Source organism: Lampetra planeri, chromosome 51, assembly GCF_965212315.1.
Source record: "Lampetra planeri chromosome 51, kcLamPlan1.2.h2, whole genome shotgun sequence".
Lineage (NCBI taxonomy): Eukaryota > Metazoa > Chordata > Hyperoartia > Petromyzontiformes > Petromyzontidae > Lampetra > Lampetra planeri.
The window spans coordinates 3,093,426-3,116,726 of NC_136157.1; the positions used below are offsets into that span (position 1 = coordinate 3,093,426).

Consider the following 23,301-nt stretch of genomic DNA (forward strand, 5'->3'; position numbering starts at 1 on the left):
GTGCTTGTGCACGGCCACAAACGCCGCAGCGGCAGCAGCATCGCCAAATAATGTTTAGCATTTTTTTTTTTACCGAGAAATACACACGACGCACAAATAAAGTAAGGTCCACTGACCTATATGAGTTCTCATTAAATACATTATACCCATCAAATGGTTTAGTAATCTCTCTTCATAATGCAGCACAGCAAAGTACAAAAAATGCTTTGCTGTGGGTATTTTTTTTTACTATAGCCACTAAGCTCTTGTTCAGAAGCTACCTGGCCACAAATGATAGCTCAACAACAAAGTGGCTTATCATAATGTGGAAATATTTATATCAGTAGCCAAACACTCTGAACGCACGTTTCTAAATGTGGAGGGAAAAACCGGAGTTCTCGGGAGAAAAAAATCCACGCGACCACGGGGCGAGAGACACCGCAAACTCCAAATACACAGCAGGCGTCAGGGTCGGGATCGAACCCACGACCTCCTGTAGACCAGGCGAGGTAGTTAACATATCTTAGCCACCGTGATGATGATGAGAGAGAGAGACACGCAAACTCCAAATATACAACAGGCGTCAGGGTCGGGATCGAACCCACGACCTCCTGTAGACCAGGCGAGGTAGTTAACATCTCTTAGCAACCGTGATGATGATGAGAGAGAGACACGCAAACTCCAAATATACAACAGGCGTCAGGGTCGGGATCGAACCCACGACCTCCTGTAGACCAGGCGAGGTAGTTAACATCTCTTAGCCACGGTGATGATGATGAGAGAGAGAGACACGCAAACTCCAAATATACAACAGGCGTCAGGGTCGGGATCGAACCCACGACCTCCTGTAAACCAGGCGAGGTAGTTAACATCTCTTAGCCACGGTGATGATGATGAGAGAGAGAGACACGCAAACTCCAAATATACAACAGGCGTCAGGGTCGGGATCGAACCCACGACCTCCTGTAAACCAGGCGAGGTAGTTAACATCTCTTAGCCACGGTGATGATGATGAGAGAGAGAGACACGCAAACTCCAAATATACAACAGGCGTCAGGGTCGGGATCGAACCCACGACCTCCTGTAGACCAGGCGAGGTAGTTAACATCTCTTAGCCACGGTGATGATGATGAGAGAGAGAGACACGCAAACTCCAAATACACAGCAGGCGTCAGGGTCGGGATCGAACCCACGACCTCCTGTAAACCAGGCGAGGTAGTTAACATCTCTTAGCCACGGTGATGATGATGAGAGAGAGAGACACGCAAACTCCAAATATACAACAGGCGTCAGGGTCGGGATCGAACCCACGACCTCCTGTAGACCAGGCGAGGTAGTTAACATCTCTTAGCCACGGTGATGATGATGAGAGAGAGAGACACGCAAACTCCAAATACACAGCAGGCGTCAGGGTCGGGATCGAACCCACGACCTCCTGTCGTTAACATCTCGCCACGGTGGCGCCCGGAACCTGAACGGTGCACCGCTGCGAGGAGAGCAACCGTGCGGACGGCGAGCGGGCGCCGCACACAATTCTGCCGCCATCATCGCTCGTGAGCCTAATGGGTAATTTCGTAATGGATTTTTGCGTTAGAAAAACCAATGAGGGGGTCTATAACAAAGGACGCGTTTTGTTATTAATGGCGAAGTGAGTCGGCGGCAACTGGAAAGGAAGACGCGAGAGAAGTAACTTTGCGATCGACGTTGAAACACCTTCCCCCCCCCCACAAAACAATAAACACGCTCGATATCCGGTGAAGGCGCGGCGCTGCAATCACTTGCTCGCTTGCCACTTTCGGCAGAAACGCCACCGCTCCAGGCAGGCGACTGAGCCTCCTCTTCCACGTTGGCCAGGCGTCTTGGAAGAGATGGGCAGTGCCCACACTTTGCCCCACCGCACTCTCCCTGCCGATCGACTGACCGCGGTTGTACCGATCTATACTTCTGGGTGGACACAGGTGGTAGGTCGGGGGTGGGGGGGGGGGTGGGATTTTAGGGAGTAACCCACCGTGTCAATCTGCCGCGCCAAGAGATCGACGGGAACCGCAGACCTCTGGATCGCAGGTCCGGTGTGCGCGGACCCGTTACGCCGCGGCAGTACGATACGTGCCTATGGTGGGCAGCGCTCTTTCGCGCCGTACGTGGCCGACCTCGTTAATCAGAGGAGCACGCACGCCAATGCATTATTATTATTAGTGCACTTCAAATACGGAGCAGAACCCGGATTTCCACAGGGTCTTATTCATAAAAAGCAGATCGTACGTTCGCCGCGCGACACATTCGCCCATCGCAATTCCCGAGGCCTCGTGAGCGAACAGGTAAAACGATGGGCCACGCTCCCAAAGGCGGCGGGGAGAGGCGAGAGAGGAAGCGATGAACGCGGAGGGCTTTTTCTTTTGACGCTTTACATTCAAAATCTGCACGTGGTCACCACCCCACACCCCCCCCCCCCCACCACTCACAACCCCCTCTACAAAAAGCCCCACTGCGGTAACGCGTCGGCGACACCAGCATTAATCACCGCGCTTCGCAATCCCTCCTTACCTTGTAGTAGGTCATATCTCTACTCTAGCGGGTTGGGGGGGGGGGTGGTGGAAACGTTTGCGGATGAATGCAATCGGAAAGAGAAGGGAGCGCAGGGCCCTAGGGGATCCCGCTTCACGCCTCGAGCGCGGAGGGTGGAGATTAAGAAACGGCCGGTGACGGCTCGAAGCGGGTCGAGTCTCCGGTGAAGCCGAGAGTGCGAGGCCCGGTGATGCGGTTGAAGGAAGGGGGAGGGCCGCAGGACGGACGGGATGGGGGGGGTGTTTTGGGGGGGGGGGGGGCACGTCAGCAGAGTATTCCTAGGGCCCTGTCCGCGGGTCACGCAGCTGTTTCCCTCCATCACGGCAAGGCCGCCGCAAGTGCCGCCCCGTGCCGGATCGCTGAAAAAAATTACTGGGGGAGGGGGGGGGCGTGGGGCAATCGGAGGAAGCCAGGAGGGAAGATGAGACGGAGACTACGACCTTGTCACTGTCGCCGAGGGCTGCCACTGTCGTGGCTTTCCCACGATTGTCCTCTCGTCGATGTCGCTGTCCAAGTCATGCTGGGATATGAACGTATGAACGACCCGGTTCGGTATGGCTTTGCGTGATAAATGCACCGCTCGAGCCGATGCATTTACTTGAAAGTCCTCCCGGTAGTGTTAGCTTGTCGTCCTTCCCGCACATCCGATGAGTAGGCGCGGGAAGGCGAAAAAACAGTTCAACGTACGTACGTTCGTACCTCGGAGGTGGCCACCCCTACCGCCGCCTCCTGCTGCAGCTGCCTCTTTACGCAGCGGGGAACCTACGGCCTGCGAGCCAGATACCACCCACAACTCCGTTTGGCATGGCCCGAGATTTGAATTCTTACGGAGAGGGTTCTCCACCTCTGCTTTGCACTGCGCTGCTCCCGTAAGAGTGCAACGGTGGTGGAACCGCTGGAGGCATCGCTGGTGTCTCAGATGACCCACAGTCGCTCCGTTTAACAATGCCCGGCCACTCGACACCAGAACCCTTCCCCCCCCCGAGTGAAATGGTTCCCCTCTACATTCCCTCCCCCCCGCTGCTGTCTGATAAATCTCCCGCGTAATCCACCTTGTGCCTTACAGCATTAAACATGATAATAATATTAACAACTAAGCGACGCCTCGGTCTCCGTAGCCCCGTTAGTTGAGCAGGTCCCTCGTACCCCAGCGAGGAGCACTCGCTCCGCCTCTGCCCGCCGGCCCCGACGCCTGCTTCTCGCTGATGCAGGGTGGCCTCGTCCCATAGGACTCCCCTCAAGGCCGCGAAGGCCCATGCCACCGCCTCCGCCGCCGGTTTGAGGTCGCGCTCACTGCGCACAAAGCGCGCCTCGCCCAAGCGAACCGCAGTGGCTCGCCGATCTCACCGAGGAGCGTGAACCACCATGGGGCCGTCCATAAATGACGTCACGCGATTTTGGACGATTTTGACCCCCCCCCCTCCATCGTCACACGGCGTCACAAAAAGTCAGACCCCCCCCCCTCAAATATGACGTCACAAAGCTCTGCTCCCCCCCCCCCCAATTTTTTTTGAAACATGCTTCAAATCGCTTTCAACTATTGTCATTGTAGTGCGTATTTAATGTGGCGCTGCACTATGATGTTGTAGGAGAAAACATTTATTTAAAAGTTTATTTAATTAAGTAGAACGTGTTGTCTACATTTATTTAAAGTTGCGCATTTTGATGTGACGTCACATTTCTCAAACCCCCCTCCCCCCTCGTCACACATCGTCACAAATGTCTGACCCCCCCCCCCCCCAGATGCGTGACGTCATTTATGGAAGGCCCCTATCACGAGAACGCCGGCCATCCTCTCAGTCGCAGAGGCTTGTAGTTGGCCGTCGAACAAAGGCGGTGCTCACCGCATCGCGCGCTTGCAGACGCACTTCTGCGGCCGTCTGGAACGCTCTTTCTTCCGATGTTAGGAAACCACTGGAACTACGCACTTTTAGGTCGTCTTAATTGAAAACTCATTTATTTCGTATTGCTTTTTCTGTTTAGTGTGTTGTCCTCCCCCCGCACCGGTTGGCTACGTGCGGTGGTGCAAAAAAAGTTCAACAAATATACATACACAGTGGCACAATGAAGCAAACAGTGGCTATATATACACGTATCGAAAAATATTGTCCGAGTTCACGGATTGGCTGACCTGATGATATTGGTGGAAGGTGGCACGGATTGCGCCACCCCAAACGCCGACAATAACTTCAGAGTGGGGGTCCAATGTCTGACGCCTGCGCAAAAATCCGCCACACCCCCTCGGCGCGACGCGTCCGGCATGATCCGCGGTCCGTACGGCGCTCCCCCCAGGCCCCCCTCGTCGTCGCCGTCAGTGCCGCCGAGGTCGCGACGATCCGCGCGACGACGGGGCAAGTTCAGGCTCAAAGCAGGGGGGGGGGGGGGCCTTATTTAAACTAAACAATTTTTTTTTATTTAACAGCACGGGGTAACTAAAATGTGCTCTTGGTGGGAATCACTTCAGCATCTGATTCTGGTTGACTTTCAAGGTAATTTCTCGACGATGCTCAAAGGCTGTATTTAATGAGTTCCGGAAATTTCTAAATAAAAGCGGCTCTCCGTCGCTCCCACTCTCTCGGTCTCTCTCTTTCATCGCCCCCGCTGCCCCACCCCCAGTCCCGTTATATTAAACCAATTTTTTTTAAATTATTTTACCAGGTAAGGCCCACTGAGCTATACAGCTCTTTGTTAAGAAGCGACACGGCCACAAATGATATCTCAATCAAGGAAATTTATATCAGCTGAACACCCTAAACACGTGTTTCTCAATGCGGAGGAAAAAACCGGAGAACCTGGAGAAGAATCCACGCGACCACGGGGAGAGAGACACGCAAACTCCAAATACACAGCAGCAGGCGTCAGGGTCGGGATCGAACCCACGACCTCCTGTATACCAGGCGAGGTGGTCAACATCTCGCCACCGTGGCGCCCTTTGCCCACCTGCCCACCCAGCAGCAATACAACGTGCGCGGTGGGGTAAAGTGCGGGTGGTCCCACAAGTTGATGTCGGAGCGGCGTTGGATAACGGTGCCCCGCCCAGCAAAGGCCCTCTGACCCGCGGCACGGAGGGCCTCTGGGCGAGGCTGCGGGGGTCCTCGTGCCGTCCCTCGATTTGTTTACACCCCCCCGCCCCCCCGCAACTGTGTAAACAAAGCAGTGCGCTAGGAGAGCGTGAGAGGCTCCCGATAGCCCTCCCCGCTCATTAGCTCATCTCCTGCAGGGCATCTTTGATGTACGCACACGTTTAAGCAGATGGTTCTTAATTAGGCCGGTCCTAAACTGTAGCTTCCTTCCCGTTCCACCGCTGCCATTCACTCGCCCCGCCCCCCGCCCCCCCCACGTCTCCTGCTACGGGGCAAGGCACACGGCATCTGTGGGAAGTTACGCGTGGCGCGTTTTGTCGTTTTGACGATTATTGTTATTTCTCCTGCCGCTACTTTTTAATGGATTTAATTCGTGCTGAAAACGTGCCCCAGCCACCAATTCGCGTGCACTTAAAGGAAAAGCTTGCGGAATTAATAAGTTTCGTTATCGCTATCATTTGGGCTGTGCCGTGGTGTTGTTCGGCACGATGTCCGACGTTTCGCTGCACGTACCGGCAGCCTCTGGTACACCGCGAGCTTCACTAGCGACGGGAACTCACGGTAGGGGATTTTTTTTTTCCTCACCGGCTATTTGCCGGAGCCGAGCCAAACCCAATTTGTGATCCTGATGACCTCACAAGAAGACATCTAAAACTAAACTATTGTTTTTCCATACCAGGTGTGAGGTCCACTGAGCTATGTAACTCAATCACAAATGATAGCTCGACGAAGCGGCTCATCCATCGTGCGAAAATTGAAAGCAGCATTCGATTTAAACTAAGACACAAAAAAACCTAATTGTATTTTACCAGGGAAGACTCACTAAGCTATATATAGCTCACTTAAAGCTTCCGTGACTGCAGGCATTCATACTCTTTGGGTCTTTTGGTAAAAATAAATAAACGAAAGACCCAAAGAATACGATATATAGCTCTTTGTCAGAAGTGAGCTGGCCATAAATGATAGCTCAGCGAAGAAGCTTATGTGGAAATGCAGCAAAATACTCCTACACCCATCATATTAATTCTAAATGTGGAGGAAAAAACCAGAGGACCTGCAGGAAAAATACACGCGACCACGGGGAGACAGAGAGAGACACGCAAACTCCAAATATACAGCAGCTGATTTTGGTCATGCACGAGACTCCAGCTCGGTCGTCGCGCGCGACTTCCGCGGCTCTTCATTGAGCGGCAGCAGCTGCAGCACCGCCGCTTTGTGGCCATGTGGAACGCTCTTCCTTCCGTTACAGTGTTAGGAAGCCACTGGTAGCTACGCACTTTTAAATCATCAAGAATGAAAACTAATTTCTTGAGCACTGCTTTTCGTGTTTAGTCTGCTGCCCTTCCCACCCCGCACCTCCGATTGGCACGGTTGGCTGCGTAGGGTGGCGCAACACAAGTTCAACAAGCGTACGGTTGTCGGCGGCCCTGCACTCGGACATAAGCCCTAACCTCTTCTGTCTATCGATGTAAAGCTTTCGTGACTGCAGGGATTCATCTTCTTGGTTCTTTCGGTAGTGTCACGTAGAAGGGAAATAATAAAATAATAAACATAAAACATAATAAAATACAATTCTCACGACGACGTTTCGGCCACAATACAAGCAGCCGTCCTCAGGTGAAGAACAGGTCTGTCGGAAAGACAAAGACAGAGACTCTTCTGTCCGTCTTGGGCACGGCTCGGCTCGGCTTCCGCAGTGGAAAAATCTACCGAGCTCCTCTCGGAGCTTCGCGGGGGGGTTGCAACGCTCGGCCTGGCGTCAACAACTCAAATTGGTCGCGCGGTGCAAAGGAGGCGACGTCCATTTATTTTTCCCCGGGAGAGAATATTTTTTTTTTACCTACTTATTTTTTTGTTATCCTTAAAAGTTAGCGCAGCCCCGGGAGAGCGCAGCCAAGCGCTAAATAATTCACGGCCGCGTGTATCGGTCGAGGCGGCAATTACCAATAAAAACGGTTTGTTCTGCCGCCAAGGCAGCTGGCAAATTCGGAGCCGTAAAAAATAAATGCATCAGGTGCCACCGCCACGCTGGAGCAAGCCACCGCTTTTTCGTAGAGGCAGCGGTGAGACGTTTTTTTTTTTATAAATACGGCAATTACCGTAGAGAAAAACGAGGACTGTACAGATTACCGTACAGACAAACGGGTCGAGGTGCAGCCCTGCGATCGATCGCTTGCTCACGCCACTGCTGGCGGAAGGGAGTCCCTCCCCTGGAACCTGACGGGAGAACCCCTTGTTGGAGGAGTGCTTTGGCCTACTTTTCCACACTGTTCAGAAATCTTGGATGAAGTGGGATTACCCATACTTTACCCCACCGCGCACTTCGTATTGCTTGGTGGACAGGTGGGGAAAGGGTGCCACGGTAGTGAAATGTTAACTCCCTCGCCTGGTATACATGAGGTCGTGGATTCGATCCAGACCCTGATGCCTGCTGCTGTATATTTGGAGTTTGCGCATCTCTCTCTCTCTCGCGTGGATTTTTCTCCGGGGTCCTCCGGTTTATCGCTCCCCACGAAGAATCGACATCGCGCGTTGAGAGTGTTTGGCTGCTGTAAATTTCCACAAAAGCTTCTTCACTGAGCTATCATTTGTGGCCAGGTCGCTTCTGCAAAAGAGCTATACACAGCTCAGCGGGTCTTACCTGGTAAAATACAAATATGTATTGTTTGTTACATTTTTGTTTCACTCGAATGAAAGCAGTGGTCCCTCGGCTCGTTCAGTGCTCAAACCATGAACAACACCACCACAGCGGCAACATTCCGTCTGGGTGATGATACGCAATATACCTGCAAGACACCTACAAAATACAACGATACTTTCACTCCCCCCTTATATAAACTGCTCCCGATCGTGACCCCGTACCGAGGGAGGGCAGCGAGCCCGGACGCCCCACCTCCACCCCACCTCCACCCCACCCCATTCGAACCCTAATTCTGAGAATGTAAATTTTACAATGTAAATGTTGTGGCTTGGCTCTCCAACACACCGGTGTGCTGTACTAGTGACGAATTGGCACGTTCTTATGGATGATATTGGTCGCGAAAGCCTACATGTTAAACCAAAAAAAATATTCGTATATCAAAAAACACAACGACTAACAAGCTTATTATACCTTTCCAGGCACACCTATCATCGTTATCAACGATACCACGTTATGTCCATCGCATCGTCCCAGCGGAGCCATCTCAACCCTTTGCCCAGGCCCAGAACACCGCTCCAGCATCCCGCTCAGATTTATGCTTCCCCCCCCCCCCGACCGCCCTCCGTAAAAAATAAAAAATTCCGTTAACATTTCCGGCAAACTCGACGTCACCTTGCGATGATTGACGGGCAGCCTCGCCTTGAGAGCACCCTTCGTTTTATGGCCCACCATCTCCTCCCCGGCGCTGCGCTCCATCAGCAGCCGTATCCGGCTCTAGCGCGCGACCAGCGGCGCCAGCGTCTCGTCGCGGCACAACATCTGTCACGGCGGTCCCCCCCCGCACCCCCCCCCCCACCCGCACGTACGTACGTTGAACGTCTTCCGCACCACCGTACGTAGCCAACCGTGCTAATCGGAGGTGCGGACTTGGGGGGGGGGGGGGGATGACAACACAAAAAGCAGTTCTAAAAAAATGAATTTTCTATTTGGATCTAATAGCACCCAGTGGATTCAGAAATATCATAAGGACGGCCGCAGGAGCAGCGCATCTGAAAGCACGCCCGCGACGCGGCGACCGACCACGGCCCTGTCGCGCGATGAGTCGGCGCCGCCGGAGCCGCCGAACGATCCTGCCCCGCCAAGACGGACTCGCCCGCACGGTGGTGGCGCGACAACACGGGGGCTGGGGGAAGGGGATGCACGCGGAGCGGCGGGGGCGGTCACGAGCTCGTGTAGCGGTCGCAACGTGCTTGACATAACGGGCAAGCCGTGCCAGCGATGGGCGATAGGGAGGTGCGAGGTGACGGAGTGCCGGGATGATGCTCTATTTACTCTTTACAACTATTTTTTTTTAAGTTTATTTTACCGGGTAAGGTCCCACTGACAAATGGCTTATCGCCGTGTGGAAATGTACAGCAGCCAAGTAACTCGAAACGCACGTCGAGTCTAAATGTGGACGGGAGGACCCGGTGAAAAATCCACCCGACCACGGGGAGAGAGACGCACAAACTTCAAATATACGGGCGTCGTCAGGGTCACGATCGACCCCACGACCTCCTGTATACCAGGAGAGGTAGTTAACATCTCGCCACCGTGGCGCCCTGGCTGCTGCTTCTGCCCTGCCAAGTGCCCCTTGGCGGGCACGTGTCTCCAGAAACTAGCAAACAACATCAAATATTCAAAACGTTCTCCCCCCGCGAAGATGAAACGGAACCACGCCGCATTGAACAACGACCGAGAGGTTAATTTAATTTCCACCGTTTGAGACGTTGTTGGTAGTTATTGTTATCATCTTTCATTACCTTTCATTACCCAAGCCAGCTGGTGTTTTATAGCAAATCGTTCCACTCCGTTCACTCCGAGAGAAGAAAAATTTTAAACTGAGAAGGGGAACAAGTCTGAGTTGACAATTTGTATGTAAATGTACATCTTGTCGCCATGGTTATTCTACTGCGATGGACTAACAGCGATGGGGGTGGCGATTACCGTGATGATGATGATGTGGGCAAAAAAAAACGATGCGTCCATTCACCAATTAAATTCGGTTTTATACACTCTCCATATGCGTGTCGAACTGCTCGCATGGCCAAAATTTTCCGTTCGAATAAGTCGCGCCTGCAATGCAAACCGCGAACGATTTTACTTCCCAATTTTATTTCGACGTACTTTTGTCATGCTAATTTAGTGAGAAAAAAGCTTTGCTGGCTGGATTCCTGCCTGGATTACCTCCTGGGTTGCTGCGCGTCCCAGTGCGCCCAGCTGCATTTCCTCCTCAACCACGTCGGTCGGGCGGGCGGACGGACGACGTTCACGTCCAAAGGGCGTGCGTGGCTGCTAGTTTAGTGGAAAATAGATATTATTTTAACTTGTAAGACTTGCGCGTGACGTCTAAAAACGGCAAAACGTTTTGCGCCATTTGGGTCTGAGCAAATGTCGCGATCGCGTAATCCTCAAAATGGTTTATTTTGCCGCGAGCCACGATGTCGTGCTTCCGCCGAATTCCGCCACTTTTGAGGGATTAATGGATTTGCGCGGATCGTTCCTCCAATAATCCGCGGCACATACCGTGATCGGCGCAGATATACATTTTTCCGCGGATCACAAAAATAACCTCCACGTCGGTGTAATGAGGATCGTACAGAACACGCGTTGGTTCCCAATATCGCCGTGGGCTACCGGAGTTCCGCCGTACGACCCTCGTTTTGATCGCCTGCAAATGCAGCGGCGGTCCCGACAGTAGGGGGGGGGGGTGGCGGGGTCACGCGCGTCATTCTCAAACAAATCTTTTAAACGACCATTTACACGTATCAAGTTGCAGAAAGTTTGATTTAAAGCTTTCGTGACTGCAGGGATTCATATTCTTGGTTCTTTCGGTAAAGTCACGTAGAAGGGAAATAATAAATAATATTAATATTAAAATATAAAACAATAACAATTATCACGACGTTTCGACTGCAACACAAGCAATCATCATCAGGTGTGAAATCCACAGCAAGAAATTTTTCTTTATATTTATATTATTTTATTATTTCCCTTCTACGTGACTTTACCGAAAGAACCAAGAATACGTTGCAGAAAGTTTACTACTGAGCTCATCCCTACGACCTCTGCAACCTTGCTCGTCATCACCGATGCCACTGCCCCCCCACCACCATCGAGTCGGCGCGTGTCCTCCCGTGGTGGCGCCGAGCGTTGAGAGCCGTGTCACGTATTATGGACGCACGCGGGGTGAAGCGGCGGTGGGTGGTGGGGTGGTGGGTCTTGTGTCATGGTGACAAGTGAGGACCTGTCGCGGCGGCCAAGGCGGCGCAGATTTGTGGCGACGGTTGCGATGCTCCCCGTTCGAGTGCTTCAATCTCGCACCACTCTATTCCCTGCCGAGGTTAAAACGCAAAGCTACCGCGAGACGCGGGGGGTGGGGGGCTGGGGGAAGGGGGGCGCGAGGAGTAGGAAGGGAACACTGAACACCGAAGAGGGAGTGGCCACCCCTTCACCGGCTCGTAGTGAGGCCGGACTCGCTGCGGCTCTGTCTGACGCCGTGTCCCTGAAGAGCTCTGTACGCAAAGCGCACGCCGTGACATTAATTTAGCAGATTTTGGCATCCGTGCCGTTCGTAGAGCGCGACGATTTTGGTGTAGGTGCTGCATTTCACAGACGAGTACAGGGGGGGGGTAGGGGGGGGCGATGCTGCGGTGTGGTTTCAACCCCATTAAATCATTTGCGGGGATTTTAGGAAATTCGGGAAAGTTTCGAACCGTGACGCCAATACGCGGCGAGGGGGGGGGGGGCTACTCTTGTTCAAAGTTTGCCGTCCGCCGTGAAGCACATGGCGCCGCCTGATTACGGTTAACACGTCCCGCACCATCAACCGGGTGGGGGGGGGGGCTGGTCGCTGGACTCGAACCGCAAGTTCCTGCAACGACCACTGGGTTGCGTCGCCCTGTGGCTGTACTGCCCAGCGGTGGGAGGCCACAACGGGCGTGCGGAGAGGGCGGCCCGGGCAGGACGACGTTGCGGCGGCAGGCACCCCGAGCGTGGCACGGCTGTGGCCATGCACACAACAATACGAACCCCGCAGTGGTGTTGGTTTCTACACTAAGCCATTTTTTATTTTACTGAGCGATATTTGCTCTTTTTCAGAAGCGACCTGGCCACAAATGATAGCTCAACGTGGTGGCTTATTATCACGTCGAAATGCAGAGCAGTAGCCAAACACCCTTAACGCACGTTGATTCTCAATGGGGAGAGAAAAAGTGGAAAACCCGGGTCAAAATCCACGCGACGACGGGGAGAGCACGCAAACTCCAAATACACAGCAGGCGTCAGGGTCGGGATCAAACCCACGACCTCCCGTATACCAGGCGAGGTAGTTAACATCTCTCCATCACGGGAACATCCTAGGGCTGGTGGTGGACAGCCATCGTAAAGCCAAACGGAGCACGGCTCTCTCTCGATTGCATCTCTACCGCAGCAGCCTGCGCGGCTCAAGCGAGCACCTCGGGAGCTCCACGGACGATCCGCGCAGCCAGCTGCCAGCGCACGACCAAACAGAGCCTATTGGGAGGCGATGCCAATTCAATTACAGGGACCCCGGGACCCGATGGAACTCATGAGCAGGCGGAGGACGCGGCGGGAGGCACTGGCAAAGCTTGCGAGGTGGTCGAGGGCTGTGCCAAGGCAGATTTCGGACCCGTAAAACTCCGCGCCGTTTCGCGGGATTTCACCGCGCAAGGGACGCGCGAGGATCTTGGTGGTGAGGCCTGGTGGTGAGGCCAAGCGCTAGGGGGGGGGGGGGGGGGGCGGGGGGGGTCGCGTGGCCGCACGCGCTGAGCTCTCGGCGGCCGCGTCGCGCACGGTTCCCACCAGCGCGCACATCCAATGACGCGATTCAAGTTTTTTACGTCGCACACGCAAACAGAAAACGTCGAGAGGTGCCCCACGTGACCACGGTGAACTCGACGGTGTTGGGGCGGGGGGGGGAGGTCGTCGTGCCGGGCACGGCGCTCATCGGGCTCCAGTCACCACTCGCGCCGTTTATCGCCGTTGGGAAAAAAGTTTCGTCATTCAGGAACCAGAATACATAGTAGATTTCAAAAAGGGGGAAGGGAAAAAGAAACGGCAGGTATGACGCGCGATAAAGATTGGCGCAATCCGCCCTGAAAGCGAGGGGTCGACCGGTGGGCGTCCGGAGTCGCTGCCCTACCACGGGAAGGGGTAACGATCGGGAGCGGTGCATTTAAGAAAAGAGAGGAAGAAAATAGACGAAAGGGGATTTGGTGGGGGGGGGGGGGGGGGGAATAATGTAACCAAACAAAACCAGAAATAAAAAAACGTGAGCGCTATGTCCAAGTTTGTCAACCTCTCTCAGATGGCTGTTGCAGAGCACGGAGGCCACAGCGGCGCCAAAAACGTCGAGCGGCCATCGTAGCACGGAGCAAGCACGGACACGAGTCTGTGGCGCCTCTCGCAGCGGGCAACGTTGCGGGAACTTGGGGCAATGAAGGGACAGAGCAGTGCGAAGAGAGATGAGAGTGCTGTGAATGAACACTGTGTCGATAAGGTGGGGGACATCGCGCCTGGCTCTACCGCTGGATGAAAGTCTCCCGACAGTTGTGCGGTCATGGGGAATTTTTTTGACCGTACAGTGCTTCACCGTGCCGGTCGATGAAGTGGGAATGAATGTTGCTAACCAGCATTGGGGGAGACCAAATCTTCCAGGGTGTTGGGGGGTTCCAACCCAGAAAAAAAATCGAATTTTAAAAGAATTTCCTGCCTAAAATATAAAAAAATTGACCAACACATGGGATGGACTTTTTATTTATTTTTTACAATAATGTCTAATAGTGTATTGTATTACATTGCTCTGTTTGAACTTTTTTACCATTTATTGTTTCATTGTATGTAATGGCAGAGATTAGGGATTAATAAAGTACAACCATAACCACTATCATATAAACATAAATCTATGCATTGATTTATATGAAGAGAAGTCCAGATATTGTGGCCAAGGCTTAGCAAATTGTTGTTTTTATTCACATAGCATAGCAATTATTTAATTTTAGCATATTTGAATATTGGGGGGGATGTGTCCCCCAATATATATTATAATGACGGCCTTGCTAACCAGGACCTGTTCATGTAATCACCCTGCACTGACGTTAGCCCTGGGCAGGAATCGAACTCGAGTTGCCCGGTTCATAGCGCAGCGAGCCAACAGCCACTGCCGCCGCAACCTCTCCACCGTTCTTACATAACACCGCGCGATACATTTCCTTCCTGCAGGCCACCAGACAGGCTAAGAATAACGACACTGTTTTGGCTGAGCACAAAACCCACGGGCAGGCGAAGCACGTTGCCCAGCAACATCCTTGTTAGAGGCTCATTGTCCAGCTTGGCTCCAGCCACCCACCGTACCCCGCCCCCCCCCACTTCCCAGCGAGCCTCCCATCCCATGGCGTGACCCCCAAGACTCGGCAGCCCACCCACCCGGACTGCCGCATCCTCCGCCTGGGACCCCCTTTATGAAGCGGAGCGATGGAGAGCGAGCTCCCTGCCCGGGTGCGTCAAAGAGGGACTTGATTACTTTACTTGTTTAAGGGGCGCCACGGTGGTGTGATTGTCTCTTCCCCGCATGGTGTACAGGCTGCTGCGGTGGAGATGCAATCGAGAGAGAGCCGTGCTGTCTACCACCAGCCCTAGGATGTTGCTGTGGTGGGGAGACGATAACTACCTCGCCTGGTCTACAGGAGGTCGTGGGTTCGATCCCGACCCTGACAACTGCTGTATATTTGGAGTTTGCGTGTCTCTCTCTCATCATCATCACGGTGGCTAGGATATGTTAACTACCTCGGCTGGTATACAGGAGGTCGTGGGTTCGATCCCGACCCTGACGCCTGCTGTATAGTTGTATTTTGCGTGTCTCTCTCTCATCATCATCATGGTGGCTAGATGTTAACTACCTGGCCTGGTCTACAGGAGGTCGTGGGTTAGATCCCGACCCTGACACCTGCTGTAGATTTGGATATTGCGTCTCTCTCTCTCTCTCATCATCACGATAGCTAGGAATTGTTAACTACCTCGCCTGGTCTACAGGAGGATCGTGGGTTCGATCCCGACCCTGACGCCTGTTGTATATTTGTGGTTTGCGTGTTTCTCTCTCATCATCATCACCACGGTGGCTAGGAGATGCTAACTATCTCGCCTGGTCTACAGGAGGTCGTGGGTACGATCCCGACCCTGACGCCTGCTGTATATTTGGAGTTTACGTGTCTCTCTTTCATCATCATCACAGTGGCTAGGAGATGTTGACTACCTCGCCTGGTATACATGAGGATAGTGAGTTCGATCCCGACCCTGACGTCTGCTGTAGATTTGGAGTTTGCGTTGCTCTCTCTCATCATCACGGTGGCTAGGAGATGTTAACTACCTCGCCTGGTCTACAGGAGGTCGTGGGTTCGATCCCGACCCTGACACCTGCTGTAGATTTGGAATTTGCGTCTCTCTCTCTCTCATCATCACGGTGGCTAGGATATGTTAACTACCTCGGCTGGTATACAGGAGGTCGTGGGTTCGATCCCGACCCTGACGCCTGCTGTATAGTTGTATTTTGCGTGTCTCTCTCTCATCATCATCATGGTGGCTAGATGTTAACTACCTGGCCTGGTCTACAGGAGGTCGTGGGTTAGATCCCGACCCTGACACCTGCTGTAGATTTGGATATTGCGTCTCTCTCTCTCTCTCATCATCACGATAGCTAGGAATTGTTAACTACCTCGCCTGGTCTACAGGAGGATCGTGGGTTCGATCCCGACCCTGACGCCTGTTGTATATTTGTGGTTTGCGTGTTTCTCTCTCATCATCATCACCACGGTGGCTAGGAGATGCTAACTATCTCGCCTGGTCTACAGGAGGTCGTGGGTACGATCCCGACCCTGACGCCTGCTGTATATTTGGAGTTTACGTGTCTCTCTTTCATCATCATCACAGTGGCTAGGAGATGTTGACTACCTCGCCTGGTATACATGAGGATAGTGAGTTCGATCCCGACCCTGACGTCTGCTGTAGATTTGGAGTTTGCGTTGCTCTCTCTCATCATCACGGTGGCTAGGAGATGTTAACTACCTCGCCTGGTCTACAGGAGGTCGTGGGTTCGATCCCGACCCTGACACCTGCTGTAGATTTGGAATTTGCGTCTCTCTCTCTCTCATCATCACGGTGGCTAGGAGATTTTAACTACCTCGCTTGGTCTACAGGAGGTTGTGGGTTCGATCCCGACCCTGACAACCGCTGTATATTTGGAGTCTGCGTCTCTCTGCCCGTGGTCGCGTGGATTTTCCCTCCTCATTTAGGAACATGAATTGACATTATTTAAGATTATTTTGGTGCTATTAATATCCAAATGACGGGTCATTTCGTTGAGCTATCATTTGTGGCCAGGTAGCTTCTGAAAAAGAAGTTACCACCTCAGTGGGCTTTGCCTGGTAGGATGGGGATGGATTAGTGGGTGATTTGTTTACCTTTCTTGTACTTTGCATTCCCATCGTGTTTCTGTTTTGTTTGTTGTTGTGACGTTCTTAACTGCCCCCACTGGACATGTGATAAAGAGCTTTATAGCTCATCGGATTCCTCCACTATCAATACATTTTCTGATTCTGAGCCAGACCCCATTGCAGCATCAGCAGCACCCAAACAGACTCATGCCCACCCCCTCCCAACAAAGACAAAGATCCCCCGTATAGCCTTAACAGACTGTCGGGGCAAGTGCTGTAAGAGAGCAACCCCTATGAAGGCCGATACGGCACAGGAAGGGGGTGGGTGGACAGCACCACGCCCGGCCGCCTTTGTCTCCCTGCGCGGCGATGTTTACACACCGCGCCAGACACTCCTTTTGAGTGCCGAGTCAACCTAAGGGAGGCCGAGGACCGGTTCAGATCATCGCTACTGGTGTTGTTGGCCGTGAGCAGGAATCGGACTCGGGGCCCGCTGGGTTCATAGCGCAGCGAAGCGCGAAACGCCCCGTTCCCCACGTCCGCCTCACCACGCGTTCACTCACTCCTCTCTCTGTCACACCTCTCTCTCTCCATCGGTCCCCTACCCCCACCCTCCCTCCCTCACGAGGCCAAGGGCAGTGGCTGTTTACAGGCCCAACGCTGCCACTGCCTGCCGCGGTGTTAACGGGCGGCACCACCCGACTTGCAATCCAGAGGTCACACGCTTTGATTCCATCGCATTATCTCGACCGTATATTGCACATAGGCTGGGTTTTTTTTTAAATAAAGGCACAGCCCTGCAAAGGCCCTCTTCTAGAAGCAGCTCTGGATAAGCCCCCCACCTTGAGTGTATTTTGGCCTACTCTTCCACGGTGGCCAGGCGTCCCGGAAGAGGTGTGAGCACCCACACTTCACACCACTGCACGCGACCTGCCCATCGACTCACTGCGATGCAACCCATTGACACTGCTGGCTGGGCCGAGGTGGTGTTGGGGATTTAACGCGGCGGCTGATCAATTTCATTGCCGTGCCGGGAGATCGAATGGGCAAAACCTCTGCGTTGCGAGTCCAGCGTTTGCTAACCACTACGACCACGGCACCATCCCGGGCATCGATGACCCAATCACCAAAAAAATGCTGCAAGGAGCAGGCCCGTGGCACAGCGTGGCTAGAACTGCAACGCAGCACGCCCATCGCACGCACGCGTCTTCACACGGATTTCATTTCTGGCAATTCCTGACGAAGCCCCACGCCGATGTTCTCGGGCGGGTCATCCTCGGTTCGAGAGTGCTCACCGGGACGGCTCTAAACCACAAATCCCCTCCACAGATAAGCGGCGGTGCCCACCACCCACCCCACCACCCACCCGCTCGGTCTGCCCAGCAGGGTTGGGATCGAACCCACGAACACCAAGCGAGGTAGTTAACATCTCCTAAGCCACCGTTTCGCACGCTCCGACTAGCACGGTGGTGCAATCGCCACCCACCGCTCGGTCTGCTCGGCAGCCCATCTATGGCGGGGGGCAAGGAGGGTCCGGAGTCTGGGGGTTTCAGGACCGCACCGCCAGCATCGCTCCCCAGCGCTAAACCAAGTTGCGCCGTGCCGCTACCGTCGGCAGTTGAGGTCGATCCACTGCCGGGTGGAAACCGAGCCGAGCCGCCGCGATGCGCGCCGATTTCACCGCTCCATCTCTACCCCGTCGGTCCGTCCTCTCGGAAGCGTGCATCTGGAAATGGGTGTTCCCCTCTGTTCATCGGCGCCGGTGAACGAACGGATGAATGCGCGAGCTCATGCACACATGCGCGCATTCACACACGCACGCACGCGTGGTTGAGCCGATTAGACTTTGGAGAGAGCCAAGGTTAATGATGATGTCCACTGTACCACGAGCATTGTCGATGGAAGTGCGTGCATAGGCACATATTTAGAAATGACACAGACATATACACAGTATAACAGCAATTGCCCGCTGCGGAAATTGCTCTTAGCGAGCACCTATTTAGATGCTGTTTACACACCGCATCAGGGACTCATTTAAGGCTGAGTTTACCTAAGCAGTGCTGGATTATCCTAGTAGCACAAGTAACATAGGCTACGGGCCCCGGACTTTCAAGGGCCTCTCGCTAAACGCTTTCAAGCTATCAATTCCGATTCAGTGATTCTGCACTTGCGTTATTACTATAGCACTATACTGCCTTCAACTTTTATGAACGACTGAGTATTTAAGGTTAGCGATGTATTGTATTATCTGGTTGTATAGCAAATAAAAAAATGCAATTACTTTACTACGCAAGGTATGAATTAATGTGTTTTAATATTTACGTGTTTATTTATTTATTTAGGGCACCTTCATAACATATACTACAGGCCCCGCATTAGCTTAGTCCGGCACTGTACATAAGGGAGGCCGAGAAATGGTTCTGATACCACTTGCCACTGATAGAAATTAAAGACGTGGCTGGCAATGTGAACGCAGGGCGGTTGAGTTCGTAGCGCAGTGCGCCAACCGATGCACCACCGCTCCCCAATGCCGGTACAGTACGGTATATACAAACTATGACAAAAGGTCACCTGTATATCCTGCATAGACTGTTGGGGCAAGTGCTGTAAGCGAGCTGCTATGGATGCCAGCACGGCGCATGATGGGATGGGTGTGACCGGCGTACCACGCTCGGCCACCTTTGTCTTCCCAGTGCTGATGTTAGTGCACCACAGCAGGTACTCATGCAAGGCCAGAGAGCAGAGTAAAGCTACACCATCGTGCAGATCTGCTTACAATAAACCAAACGTGTCCCCTGGAAATCTCCGTGCATACGAGCCAAATCACCTAAAAGTGAACGTATCCACGCGCCCTCTCTATGGAGCATGATGAAATCAACAAGGGGGCTCGATCCCGACACTGACGCCCGTGGTCGCGTGGATTTTTCTCTGGGTCCTCACGTTTTCCCCCTCCACAATTATCAACATGCTTTTAGAGTACCAGGTAGGTAGACCTCAGTCCTCTACTTACGATGGTCCGATCTTACGATGGTGATAGCGATACGACAAAATTGCCATCAACAACCTAACATCGTTCAAGTATACAGACGACGGACAGAATCTTGGTGAGTACAGTACAATATGATACGTTACGATACGTCCAATGCATGTATGATACGTAGCTTTAGCGATTTCATTTCATGGTTACCACGATATGATACGTTCAATGCATGTTAAACGTTTTTTTTTTATAGCAGATAGGATTGTTTCCTGAAAAAAACTTTCTATTAAATTGCAGTTCATATAGGTAGGCTAAAAATGTACCTTGTTTTTTTGTACTTTAACTGTGCAATACAGTATTGTAATTAATAACTACATACAGTACGGTACTGTAAATTGCTCTGTTTTGCTAAATTATCAACATTCTTTAAGACTCCTGGGTAGGCGAGGCCATCTTCGACTTATGATATTTTTGACTTACGATGGAGTCGTCGTAACGCATCTCCATCGTAAGTAGAGGACTACCTGTATTTGGCTGCTATAAATGTCCACATGATGATAAGCCACTTCGTTGGGCTCATCACACGCGGCCAGGTCACAAAAACTAAACTATTTTTTATTTTCACCAGGTAAGGCCCACCCTGAGCTATATAGATCTTTTTCAGAAGCGACCTGGCAATCACAAATGATAGCTCAACGAAGTGGCTTATCACGTGGAAATGTACAGCCGCCAAACACTCGAAACAAGTGTTGTTGATTCTAAATGTGGAGCGAAAAACCGGATGAACCCGGGGGAAAATTCCACGCGACCCCGGGGAGAACATGCAAACTTCAAATATGCAGGCGTCAGGATCGAACCGACGACCACTTGTATACCAGGTGAGGGAGTTAACACCTCGATGTAACGGTGCATTCCAAAGATCGGACCACTCATTGGCATCAAGCATGCAAAAGTTCCAGAAACTTGTCAACGCACGCAACCACCACGTGTCAGAATAATCATAATTTACTTATTGCTCTTTGGTTCTTTCGGTAAAGTCACGTAGGTGAAAAAAATAAAATAAAAATAAATAAATGTAATCACGACGTTTCATAAGCAACACAAGCTGTGGTTGTCACACCTGATGATGATTGCTTGTGTTGCAATCGAAACGTCGTGACTTAATTGACTTATTTTATATATATATATTTTCACCTACGTGACTTTACCGAAAGAACCAAAGAGTATGGATCCTTGCAGTCACGAAAACTTCAAATCAAGAATGAATTTACTTATTGTTGCTGGGCAATGCTGTAGTTGTATAACAGCGCAACTTGGCTCCTAATGGAAACGTTGTCCGTACGATGTCCCGGCGCGGCAGCTGAAAGAATCCCTCCCCCCCGTGTCCACCCAGCAGCAGAACAATGGCACACCAGTTAGACAATGGGCAGGTCACGTGTGGTGGGGTATACGTGCTCTCTAGAGCTCCCTCTAGTGGTGGGCACGGTGCAAGCAGTGGCGTGATCAAGGACATTGCAGGGGCTGCGCCTTCACCCTCTCCCGTGCATTGTAATTTGCAATCGATTAGCGCGAACGCAGTTGAGGGGCCCACACTCATGCACGGCTATCCCCACACTGCAATCCCCTCCGACATCCTCATCCGCCCACCTACGCCACGAGACGCAACGACGGCACGAAGAAGATTGCCCAGGCGAACGGAACGAGCCGAGCTATCGATCAGCGAGCAAACAACAACATCATCGTCGTCATAATAATAATGATGATGAACATCTCTCACCTCGTAGCGGCCTCCACCGGCACCCTGCCGCACCATCCTTGGGCGGCACGCGGACACGGCGGCAGACTCCGCTGTCTCCCTGCCCGTGCAGTGCACCGTTCGGGGAGGAGCGCGGCACGACGGGACCGCGCAACGTAAAGCCAGCGGAGAGATGCTCCCTCCCTCCCTTCCCTCTCCTCTCTCTCTCCTCTCTTCCCTTCACATGAAAGCCTCCGTCTATTCACCCGCCCCACCACCACCAGCAGCACTCCTCAACCCTATCCCCCCAAGAACCACCACCACCACCCCGCTTTCATTTAATCGTCACCACCGTCAATGATCACGCTGCGGCAACGTCGTCAATGCGCAGGCCGCCACGTCCGACGGTTTCCGAGCCAGAGGCGATTGGATGACGATGCCGTCCTGGCGTGTTCGTGTGCGATTTAAATGTTTCCGTTCGCTGTTCGCGCAGGATGGAGCGCGCAGATTGAAGGGAGAGGGTTTGTTTATTTATTTATTTTGCGCTGTCGTCTCCTCGGCACCGTCCCGAGCTCCTCGGGCGCACGCGCAGAACAGCGGGTGGGGGGTGGTGGTGGTGGGGGGAGTGGTGGGAGGAGATGGTGGGGGGGGGGTCATTGATCATTGTGATGTGGGGGGGATTAAGACAGGCACCACCCCGAAGCCACTGGTGCCAGAATCCGAAGGATAAAACCTCTCTCGTCTCTCTCTCTCTACGACAGTCAACAACTCGAAATGAAATATCAGGGCGTTAGCATTCACGAGAAACGCAGGAGAGAGGTGATGTGGAACGCTAGCAAGGTGATGTTTCCGTTGTTGTTTCTAGACAGCGACCACCGTAGGATCAGTTTCGTAGAACTGTTATCACCCCGAGGCAAATAGATCAAGGTGGATCCCTGCTGATCTCACCACGGGGCATAACCCATCACGGGAACTCCGCTCATCGTCGCAGCGGCGGAGGCTTCTGGCTGACCATCGAACAAGGGCGGCGGTCACCGCATCGCGCCCTTTCAGATGCGCTTCTGCGGCCGTCTGGAACGCTCTTCCGTTCCGATGTTAGGAAGCCACTGGGAGCAAATGCGCTTTTAAATTCTCTCGATTGAAAATGATTTTTTTTTGAACTCCTTTGAGCGTTCAGTGTGTTGTCTTTCCCCCGCACCTCCGATTGTCACGGTTGGCTATGCACGGTGCGAAAGAAGTTCACCATACATACAAGCCGCACTCGACGAACTGTTCTCTGGTGAACTAGTTGATTCTAGATTTGAAGCTTTCGTGACTGCAAGGAATCATATTCTTAGGTTTTTTCGGTAAAGTCACGTAGGTAAAACATCACTTGATGCAGCTAATTCGGCTATGACGGTCCCACCTGATGACGGAGACTTGTGTTGCCTCCGAAACGTCGTGATTTTTGTTTTTATTTTATTTTCATTAATTTTGATGTTTTACCTACGTGACGTTACCGAAAAAACCTAAGAATATGAACTAGTTGATGTTGCTGGGTGCACAGAGGCATTGGAGGAGATTTAGGAAACTTGCATCACCGCTTTAACTGCCGCACGGGAAGATCGAACTGGCTCCCTCTGGATTGCAAGGCCAGTGTGCTAAACGTTACGGACCACGGAAGCATCCCTTGATCATCGTTGCGATGGAAGAATTCTGGAGCCACAGTTCGGAGTTGGTAACTTCTGCGGAATGCCGTCTCCGCTTGCACTGAAGGGGGGCCGATTTTCGCTGGCGACTTGCACTGGAACTAACTGGGGCTCATACCTTATTACAGACCAATTCAGACC

At 52.6% G+C, this 23,301-nt stretch overlaps 1 protein-coding gene across 3 annotated transcripts in view; it reads right to left on the bottom strand.

Annotated features, from left to right (window-relative positions):
* The window catches only part of SCHIP1 (schwannomin interacting protein 1), an 81,865-nt gene that overhangs the window by 27,768 nt on the left and 30,796 nt on the right, over positions 1-23,301 (bottom strand). Inside the window, exon 1 of one of the 3 annotated variants that reach the window (XM_078616457.1) lies at positions 21,515-21,660. The exons of the other annotated variants lie outside the window; for them this stretch is intronic. Coding sequence (XP_078472583.1) covers positions 21,515-21,550 — 36 coding nt within the window. The 5' untranslated portion in view covers positions 21,551-21,660. Of the gene's footprint in view, positions 1-21,514; positions 21,661-23,301 lie in introns of those variants that run through there. 3 annotated transcript variants of the gene reach the window in all.